Here is a 10,718-nt window from a genome sequence, read left to right on the forward strand (position 1 = left end):
AGGAATCCGTCAACTCTCGGCAAAGAGTCTGAGCTCTATGATTATAATGACTGAGATGAATAAAACCTTGGTCAAGGGGATTGAATGAATGAAGAAATGAGTTTCTTAGGTCATTCACAGTTCATTATAATAATGGTAACAAGTTAGAGTTTGACAATTAAACCATACTCTAAGGGTTAACCAAGAGCTGAAAAGATGGAAGGAATTATACTTTGTTCTTCTGAGGTTCTTAGTAAAAACATATTACTTCATATTATCGAGTCGTTGAGGAGTGTTGCTAGACGCCAACCTTGATTAGTAAATTTAGTATGACTAATTTACTACCCGCTTAGTATTGAACCTATAGGGTCACACACTAACGAGTGTTCTAATATTTGCTATAGAATTATTTAATTCTAATTTTGATTTGATCAAATAAATAATTATATTAATTCAAATGGAATATTATTATATTTTTTGCTAGTACCAAGAATATAATAATAATATGATAATTGAGAATATTAAATGAGATTTGAGAGTAATTAGTTATTCTATTTCTAAATTTGAATTCTAAATTTGGATGAGATCCTTATTGATTTTGTTTCAAATTGAGTTATGATATGATTCATAAAATTGAAAGATTCAGATTTAGAATTTCAAGATATGATTTAAATTTGAATTGAGAATCAAATTTAAAATTAATAACAAATCTCATACTATATATATGTACGTTAAGAGTACAGAAAAGTAATGAGAATAAAGAGAGAATAACAAGAGTTTTATTTCTTTACCTCTATACACATAAATGTATGTGAGCCTAATTCTTGGAGAAGAATTTTATGGTGTGCAAAGAGTTGCAAAGAATTTCTCAATTTAGATCAGATATCCATTGGTCAAAGAGTTGACAGCAAAAGGTTGGTCTCGGTGTGGATACGCATAGAGTCTTCGTACAATCGAAAAATAAAGTTTTTACTAAAGCGTCTAAAGGTATCAAGATCTTATCTATATGTTGTTTATTATTGGAATAAAGTTTAAGCACAAAATAGATTTTTAGGATTACTTTATTACTTCCGCTGCGTGTTATATACAGTTTATACACCAAAACCACCTTACTTGTCTATTTTTTACACTGAAACTTAAACTAATTAATCACATCAGCAATGACTAAAAAAATTCAAAAAAATGAAAAAATGTGGGAGTATACAAAATATATTTTGTACAACTAATGTTAATTGTCAAATTCCTCCTCGTTTACTTTTCTTGCCGCAGGAACATCATCAAAAAAACTAGTTAAGTATATCATCATGGACATCAGCATATGTAGCATCAAGCATTCTTATTAGGTCACATCCTTTCAGCTCTTGTTGTTCTAGAGTTGGGGTAGAGAACTGCTCAATTGTATCATTGCCTGCATTATTGCATGGTTTACACTTTTTTTGTGTTCAAAAAGTACCCTCTTAATGAAGTATTTGTTCTGCATATCAGCTTCCCATATAAGAGAAGAAATGACATCTGTGTTATCAGCATCTCCTATCATTTTCATGTAAAGCTTCTCCACCAAAAACATCTTGAATTCGTTGATAACCATCCCTATTTTCAGGTGGAAAGTGAGCCAACCAAATAGGACATTTTTTTCTTTGGCCAGAACAAACACCGTATCTTCTTGTTTGGCTCTTCATGTGTCTTGAATAGAAAAATAGAAAGACTCATTTTACTCCATCTTTTATTTCATAAAAAATGCAATTAAAGAAACTATTTTTTTTAAAATGAAAATAAAAATAAAAGGAACTATCTGCCTGAAATTCTAATTTTTTTTCATTCTTAACATATTTTTTAAAATTTTTAATAATTATTAAATAATTTTTATTTAATTTTAATTATAATATAATTTTTTATATATTATTTAATTATTAAATTTATTTTTTATTTTATAAATTATTATTTTATTATTCATTTAGTATATTTATTAACCATTAGAAACAAAAACAAAAACAATAACGAAATAGATTTTTCATTACTTGTGAACTTTATGAATATTTTAGCAATGTGAATTAAGGGTTTTTTTTTCTTGATTATTCCATTGATGACCTAGAACACAATCGATTGAATATCACAAATTTCTTCAAAATTCAATCGATTGAATTTTGCAGGGCGATATGGGTTTTCTCACCATTTAATTAATTAAAATTGTTACACAATATTTTTACGATGAAATAATGTCATTTTTATTTATTATTTCAACAACTATATCATATAAATATTATGTCTTTTTAATATGATATTTTATTTTATATAATTAATTTGTTTATAATTTTTTTTCATTCTATTTATATGTTTGCATATATTGATATTATTTTCATTTTTTAGATATTTGTGACATAAATTGATATTTTTTAATCTTTACGTAAAATCTATTTTAATTTTTACTATTTTTTTGAATAATGTGTTTTTCATTGATTGAAAAAAATTTATATTCTATAATGCAATTCAATCGATAACAATTCTAATCGATTAAATTTTGAAAAAACTCATATTACAATACAAAATTCAATTAAATTTAAAAAAATTGTGATATTTAATTAATTGTGTTGTAATTAATTAGGCATTTACAGAAATAACTGATAAAAAAATGTCATTGATAAAACTGAAAACCCAGTGTGAACAGAGGCCGCGAACGGTGTCCTTCTTCAATGACTAGAAGTATTTAAAGATTTTTAAAGACCAAGATACGAAATAACGTGGACAAAGACTTTTCATCTTCAACTTCATTACTAAAGAGTTGGAGAAAATGCATAAACTTAATATATTTAAGTTTAAATATATGTATTACTTAAAATTATAAAAATTTATTCTATTTTAACTGACTAATGAGCATGCAAAAATAATATACAAAAATATTTTTTATAATTTTGCTAAAAAAACTTAATACTTAATAAATAAATATTGAAATATCTTTTCATGACATTTTGCTAAATAATTTAATTTTAAATAATATAAAAATACAAATTAACATTTTGTTTTTTTTTATTTCAGATATTACCTTTAAATAAGTAAATTAAACTTATCACTATTTAAAACATCGTTTTAAATTTAGTTTTTAAATTTTTTTTATTAGATATGATTGGAATCTTTTTTATTTTTTTACTTTCGGTAAAAAAATCTTTTTTTTTTAATTTAAAAAATAATAAATTTTTTATTTTTTATTTTTTGGATATTATCAGATTAATGCATTAACGTTGCATTCATTGGCTTAATGATTGGTTCATGCATGCTTTAATAATCAATTGGCTTTAGTTGCATTAATAATATAATATGCATGCTTCATGATTCAATTAATTAGTAATGCCGTATGCATTTCATTCATTAGCATTAGTAATTAATTGTTTCATGCATGCATCCATTTACTTATAATGCATTAACGTAATGCCAATTGCATTAAACTTTTCATGCATGCATGCATATGTTATTGATGCATGTGCCAAGATTTTATGATCATGGGCCACACTTTTTCCTTCCTTAGGCCATGCTTTTCTTGTTTCTTTCTTCTCTTCACCTACAAGTAATCAAAACAACCAATCAACGTATCACAAAATTCACAAGGTTTATAAATCAATTAATTATCAATTAAATTTAGCTTAAACCTCATGATTTTGTATCAATTAAAGGGTGGTTGATTGATTCAAAGAAACCATGCACTTCCAATCCAAATTACTAACTTATAGTTGAAGAAAGTGCATAAAACTTATTGGAATAAAAAAAAAAGACTAGTAAAACTAGGCTAAGATGACTTGTCATCAACTTTTTCACAAATTAAGAAAAAAAAAAATTTAAAAATTTAAAATTTAATTTTTTAATATTTTAAATTCTTTTAAAAATATGTTTTTTAAACAAAAAAATTAAAAAACTAAATTTAAAACTAATTTAACTTTTTGTTTTTTTTTTTATTTTTATGCATACTAAGTGTTTGATGAAATATCTCAGTTATAGAGTGGATTTTACATTCTTGACTTGGATTGAGAAATTTGGCGACCTTGAGTCATTAATGTCCAAGTTGATTGATAATTTAGAGATATTAATTAATCTTGTTTTCACTAATGCTAATCTTTTACTAATTCAATTAGTAAGTTGGTTAGGACTTGTGGATTAAGATTAATTAAGTCTGTCTTTTCTCAATTTGTCGAGGTTGATGAATTGGGTTTGCGTTTTATAATTATCATGTTATTGTTAGTGATAAGGATATTAATCCTAAACCTTAAACTCTTGTCAAGATCTTTTAAAACTAATTCACTTTCTCTCCTCTAATTAATTGCCTTGATTCTTTTTAGTTTAAGCTACTTGCCATTTAATTTTTAATTGTGCTTTTACCTTCTTGCTATTTATATTTTTGTTAATTATGAACAAACTCCCTTTTTTTATAGTCAATCATTGAGCACTACATTACAACTCTTAGGGAGAATGACTTAGGATTAAACTTCCAATTATTGATTTAAAATTTTGTGACACTTTTACTAAAATTTGAAGAGTATTAAATTATAATTTAGAGCTATAACAAATGTTGAGTTTTAAAATTGTGAATTTTCTAAATTGATTTTTAGCATTCATCATCGCTATATATTAGATATTAGATCATCTTCAATACTAGTTTCAATTTCAATTTCATTTGGGACATTTGTAGGACCATTTGTCATAAATAGTAATTTGAAATTGAAAGTAAAACTTGTTCCTCCAACGTTTAGTTTCAATTCAATTAGAATTTTATATTTTTAATCATTATTATACGAGTGACAAAATTTTATTGGTTCTCTATTAAGGTGATTCTGTATTACTAAGGTGATACCGTATCACTAAGGAGATACCGGTTTCATTTCATCAATTAACTCTAATGCAGATTTTAATTCTAAATCAATTCACTTCTTGAAAGTATAGTTCTAAAAATTCGATTGGACCGACCGGTCAAACCGAAAAGTAAAAGGTTTGCGGTTCGTTCCAACAAGAGAAACCGTAATTTTAGAAATAATTTAGGAAACCTCGAACCGGATGGAAATCGATTGGTCGGATCGAACTGGTATTGGCTGGTTTTTTTGAAACGATGCCGTTTGGAGTTAAAAAAGAAAATAGATTCCTTTCTCCCTTCCCCTTCTCCTCACATGTTCCTCTTAAGAGCTTTTTGGTTTTTCTCTCAAACTAACCCTAGCCATCTAAACTCCACTCCCGCCACAAGGAGTGATGTACTACTGCTGTCCGTTGCGCTGTAATCGTGCTCCAAGTCTCCAACTCCTGTTCATTCTTACGGTCTCACCAATCGTAGCTTCTTCCTCGAAATCGACGCTCGCGTTTGGTTTTCGTCTGCTCAACGTGCTTCTGCCATCGTCTGTCGTCGTGCTCGTCGCCTGATCACCATCGTCTGTTGCACTCAACAGCTCTTCCTTGTGCTCTGCTCAAACTACTTAGATTGAAGGTAATGGCTTCTCTGCTCAATACTCCACGCCGTGCGCCTCTTCCACGTCACTAGAGCCTTTGGTCCTGAGAGTCTCGTGTTCGATTGTCACGAGGGAAGGCTATACACCAACGTCGCTGACGGCCGAATTCTAAAGTGAGAAGGAGATGAAGTTGGTTGGACTGAGTTTGCTGTCACCTCTTCCAAAAGGTACCAAAATGTGAACTTGTTTCTAAACTTGTGAACTTGATGTGAATTTGAGGGTTCATAACTAACAACCATGGTTTTAAAAACCGAATTGGATTGATCGGTCTGACTAGACCAGTGACTTTTGCAGTTTGGTTCAACATAAAAAACCTGCCAAAATCAAAATCATTTTCAAACCATTGAACCGGCTGAGAACTGATTGGTCGGACCGAGCTAGGACCCAGCCAGTTTTGAAAAACGGGGTCGTTTTTTACCTTTTATTAGAAAATGAAATGGCCAGGTTCTCAATCCCTCCCTCCAACCATTCCTCAGTCTTTCTCCCCAAAACACAACCCTAGGTTGCAATCCCCCCTACCGCCACAGGGAGCGAGCTTCAGCGCCGCCGTTCGTTGCTCTCAAGCACCACCATATTTTCGTCCGATCGTCCGCGCTTCTTCCTCGTTCAGCAATCGGTGCGTCTTCCTCGAGCGCGCCGTCAGTCGCTGCCTCGCTGGTCTTCGTCTGCTCAGCCGCTCTTCTGCCGCCGTCTGTCGTGCTCAGCCACAACCGTTTTGTTCTGGTCGTCCTGGTCGAAGAATCCAACCCATCTCCTCGTTCACGAAGCGCAGCTTCTCCTCAAGCTCGTTGTCCGCCGTCTGCCCTTAGTTTGCCGAATCGCACTTCTGCCGTCCGTCGTCCTGCTCGTCACCTGGTCTCCGTCTCCGTCGTGCTTCTGCCCCTCTTCTCAGACTACTCAGAACGAAGGTAATGGCTTCGGTAATGGCTTCAATTATTTTTAAATGATCGTTATCTGTTCTTACATGGTTCTTAGTTCTCTGTTCTGCTGGTGCCTTTTAATTTGATGAGCTTCTATTTATTCATTATGATCGAATATTTGAAAAATAGGTGTTTATAATTGAATTATGGAATTATGGGTAGGGAGTTATGGAATTTGAAAATAGGTGTTTGAAATTGAATTATGATTTTTTTGCAGCTCACTATGGAATTTGAAAATAGCAAATAGGTGTTTGAAATTGCGGGTGCCTTTCTTGTTAGGAAGTTTGATTAGTAGCTTTGCTAGTAATAACAAACATGATCTCTAGGCCTCTAATATCTACATGCACCTTTTCTTCCTACGTTTGTCCTGGTAGTGTAATCTCCACTCATCCCAAATCTTTACATGATAGGAACAAATAAGAGCAAGACTTACTGGAGAGTGCAAAAGATTGTCCATTTAGACCCTTCTAAGCTAAATGCGCATGAAGATTCTACCATGTATACAGACAATGAAATCTGTGATTTGGTGAAGGGATAAGTCCACGGGTGGACTCAACTTGTTATGAAATTGTTGTTATGAAATCCATGTGAAAATTTTTTGCAATAGATATCTATGTGAATTTGTCGTTCGTAATTTCCTTATGTGTTTTGTGTTTTGAAGATATTGTTGTTCGTCATACGTTGCAGGTGATTATGATTTTGTGTTTATGCTCTATTCAGTATTTTGTTGTGCTGCTGTTTTGTGGGTTGTGATTATGTGTAGTTATGTGCTACTTTTTGTTTTGTGATTAATTGTGCTTAGCTATTTTTCTAGTGAAAGTTAAGTTGATATAGAAAGAAACTTCATTTTGACTAATGAATGATAAATTATTAAATTGTTAATAATTGATAAGATCAAAGCTTATATTAGATTTTGGTTGATGTAGTACTTTAAATTTGAAAGACATTTTGAAGTTTATATTAGATTATAATTATGTTTTAGGATGTTTATTTATAATTATTTTATTATAAAACGGTTTTTTCAGTTAGACCACAGTTGAACCGGCTAGACCAATAAACCAGTAAACCAGTGACTAAAGTAGTTTAATGACCGGTCCTGTTTTTAGAACCTTGCTAACAACTCAGCAGTGTTTTTTATTATAGGACAAAAGTTTCAACGCTACTAATATGCTAGTAAAATTATTACTTTTATTTTTTATTTTCTTCAAAGAACAAACATCAAAGTTTATTTATTTATTCGCTAAGAAATGTTTGAAATTTGAATGAATGAGTTTGTACATGTAGCAGAGAGAGATGGTGAATGCAATGGAGTGGCCGAAGCAGCAACAGCAGAATCAGAATCAGCAGAGGAATGTGATTGCTGGAGAGATCATGTATGTGAAGGTGATGACCGATGAGCAGTTAGAGACTCTGAGGAAGCAGATCGCTGTATATGCCACCATTTGTGAGAAGCTAATTGAGATGCACAAAACCCTCTCTGCTCAGCAAGACCTTGCTGGTAACTCACTTTTCATCAATTAATATAGCTTGTACATAATTGGTTATTGTTACAGTTTGATTTTGATTGGATGTTAATGTAACGTTTTTTTATTTTTCTTTTATACCATTTTAATGCAACTGTTTTTAAGGAGCTTGATCGTGTAACTGTTAGGAAGTTGCACTTATTTAGGAGTAGTAAATACTGAGAATCATAAATCAGGTACAATCCTTTGGAAGTTTGTTATGGCTAATTATTTATTGCCATTCAGTTGGAGTATAGGAAAATTTAGTCATAAATTAGTTTTAGTTATTGGCTTCTGTTAAAATTTCAGTTAGTTAGTTATGTAGTTGGTTTTCGGTGGTTAGTTATCATGGGGTGTTCCCTCGGTCCAATAATTACTGTCATGTTTATAAAATTGGTGCATTTCATAACCGTCATATTACTTTATTGTTAAAATGTCAATTAGTGTATGGAACACCAATACTTAAAAAATTATTTGCTTAATGATAATGTGTTAGAATATCAAAGGTAAAAGATTGGAGAAGAAAGATGGAGTTGACGGGGAAACAGGGCTTGGAAGCATGTATTGTGATCCATTGATGGCCTCTTCTGGCCACAAAATAACTTCCCGGCAGCGGTGGACTCCGACATCTGTGCAGCTTCAGATTCTTGAGAGGATATTTGATCAGGGGACCGGAACTCCAAGCAAGGAGAAGATCAAGGAGATTACTGCTGAACTTAGTAAGCATGGTCAAATTTCTGAGACTAACGTCTACAACTGGTTTCAGAACCGACGTGCTAGATCGAAAAGAAAGCAGCAGAATGTGGCAGCTAGCAATAACACTAACACCAACACTGAATCAGAAGTAGAGACTGAGGTTGATTCCAAGGATAAGAAGACTAAACCAGAGGAGTTTCAGTCGCAGCAGAGTCTCGCTAATGTGGCTGCTCAGAATGTCTGCTTCCATAACCGTGACTTGCCTTACTTGAATCCGGAATCCAATAAATCAGATTCCATTTTCCCATCAGATGGTAGCCTAACATCTACAAGCAACTTTGATCATATGCCTGTTTTCAATGGGATGATAGCAAATTCAAGTATGTTACTTGTTCTGCTTTTCGCCTTTACAAAATTTTTATAAGTCAATCATTTTAGTTTATATGAAAACCAAGATTAGCATTCTCTAATATTTATGGCTCGTTAGGAATACCCAGAGATCTATTATTTCAATTAACTTAGTCATGACACATTAAAAAGATGTAGTAAATATTTGAGAAATATGGAATGCAATTCCTCAAGAACCCTAACTACTAGTGCAAATTAATTTTGGTATTGAGCATCAATTTTTCGCCTCTCCTTTTCATGAATTCCATCATCATGTTTAGTGCTTATTGTGCTTTATATTTGAAGCTCTCAAGTCATAAAATGTTTAACTCAAAAATCCTATTCAATACTTTGTAAAGTCATGCATTAAGTTTGCATACACGTTCTCTGGTAATTGACGCATCTCTTCTCGTGTGTTTGAATTATTGAGCTATACTTAATTTATAAATGAAGCTTTGGCGTTGTAAAAATTATGGGGTTCAGCAAAGGGTTATACTTAAATGAGTTTCTTTATGTTTATATTCATTTTTGCAGGGAGTGATTACCTTGCTGGGAAAATGGAAGCACCTGATAGTTACAATATATACCATGAAGGAGGAGACTACAACATTACAGGTTGACACATTGAGATTCAGTGTTAACTTGTGCCAACTGTGATTAGCTTGTAAAGAAACAAGGGTGTGGTTTATTGAGCTTGTATTAATGAGAAAGCACATTTGAACCAATCCAAAAAGTGGGAACTTATATAAACTTTACATATATAGTAATCTTTTATGATAGTAACTCAACATTTTTAATTTTGAGAATGCAATGTAAATGCTGACTTCATGTAAAATTGGTATTTTATAGGCATCTATTACCTAAGGACTTTTCTTGGTTGGTCTTTACTATTGTATAGAATTAAGTTTTATCTATACATGTAGATAGACACTTGTCGAATGGGCTGCGCTGGATGGCCCATGACCTGCCGTGATGTTTGCGGCAATATCTCAAAAGTGACACCGCAGGAAACCAACTCTAGCAGGGTCAGTGCTTTGTTGGAAGGTTAGGGTGTTAAGTATGGGTAGTTAGTATTTAATAGTAGTTGTTTAATTAGAAGGGTTTGTTGTGAGATGCATGGATGAATGCTCGTTTAATAAATGGATTAATCTCTGCATATAAGTGTTTTGCGCTTACAAGCTTTACAAGTCTGAAGAAAACAAAATTCACTAAATACGCTGCTTATGTTATAGGCCTTTTTAACAGATTTTAAAATCAATTTAAATCAATTAACGCGTAAATATATAACTTCTATTTTTCAAAAGATTTCGTTTCTTTTTTCGAATTTCTTGTCAAATTTGTTGGATATCTTTCTTGCTTTGTTTTTTTTTTTCGATTTTTATGGTTTCTGAAATCAAGTTTTGAAATTGTTTTAAAAATAATGGAATTTCAGAAATACACTCAAACGATTACAGAAATACACCCAAACGGTTATAGAAAGGATTACAGAAATACACACAAACGGTTACAAAAATACACCCAAAACATGGGGAAGACAGTATATTTCTTCTTGAAATATTTTAATGTTTTGCTGGTTAAGGATGAGGCACATGGCAGAGACAATCTAGAAAAAAAACCTAGAAGAACAGTAAAACAGTACCTTGAATAACGTTTTTTCGTTTTTTGTGGTGATTTTTGATGGAGATTTATATCTTTTCTTCTTGATTTCTTCTACTCTTCGCGATGAGTTGGAACGTGTCTTTTGTTTCGAATGT

The 10,718-nt window shown here is 31.8% G+C and overlaps 1 protein-coding gene across 1 annotated transcript; it reads left to right on the plus strand.

Moving 5' to 3' along the window:
• The first annotated feature begins 5,909 nt into the window (after positions 1-5,909).
• LOC107469304 (WUSCHEL-related homeobox 13) lies at positions 5,910-9,847 on the plus strand. Its single transcript, XM_016088685.3, has 4 exons — positions 5,910-6,367; positions 7,667-7,877; positions 8,430-8,957; positions 9,499-9,847. The coding sequence occupies exons 2-4, from the start codon at positions 7,673-7,675 to the stop codon at positions 9,582-9,584; spliced, it is 819 nt and encodes a 272-aa protein (XP_015944171.1). The 5' UTR covers positions 5,910-6,367; positions 7,667-7,672; the 3' UTR covers positions 9,585-9,847.
• The last annotated feature ends 871 nt before the right edge of the window (positions 9,848-10,718 follow it).

The sequence above is a fragment of the Arachis duranensis genome, chromosome 10 (assembly GCF_000817695.3).
Source record: "Arachis duranensis cultivar V14167 chromosome 10, aradu.V14167.gnm2.J7QH, whole genome shotgun sequence".
In the NCBI taxonomy this organism is placed as follows: domain Eukaryota; kingdom Viridiplantae; phylum Streptophyta; class Magnoliopsida; order Fabales; family Fabaceae; genus Arachis; species Arachis duranensis.

What these genes read in the sequence shown, in the direction of transcription:
- LOC107469304 (XM_016088685.3), top strand. Translation starts at nt 7,673, where the DNA reads ATGGTGAATGCAATGGAGTGGCCGAAGCAGCAACAGCAGAATCAGAAT. An exon ending in TGCTCAGCAAGACCTTGCTG is followed by an intron (nt 7,878 to 8,429) that starts GTAACTCACTTT and finishes ACGGGGAAACAG; the next exon opens with GGCTTGGAAGCATGTATTGT. An exon ending in TGGGATGATAGCAAATTCAA is followed by an intron (nt 8,958 to 9,498) that starts GTATGTTACTTG and finishes TCATTTTTGCAG; the next exon opens with GGAGTGATTACCTTGCTGGG.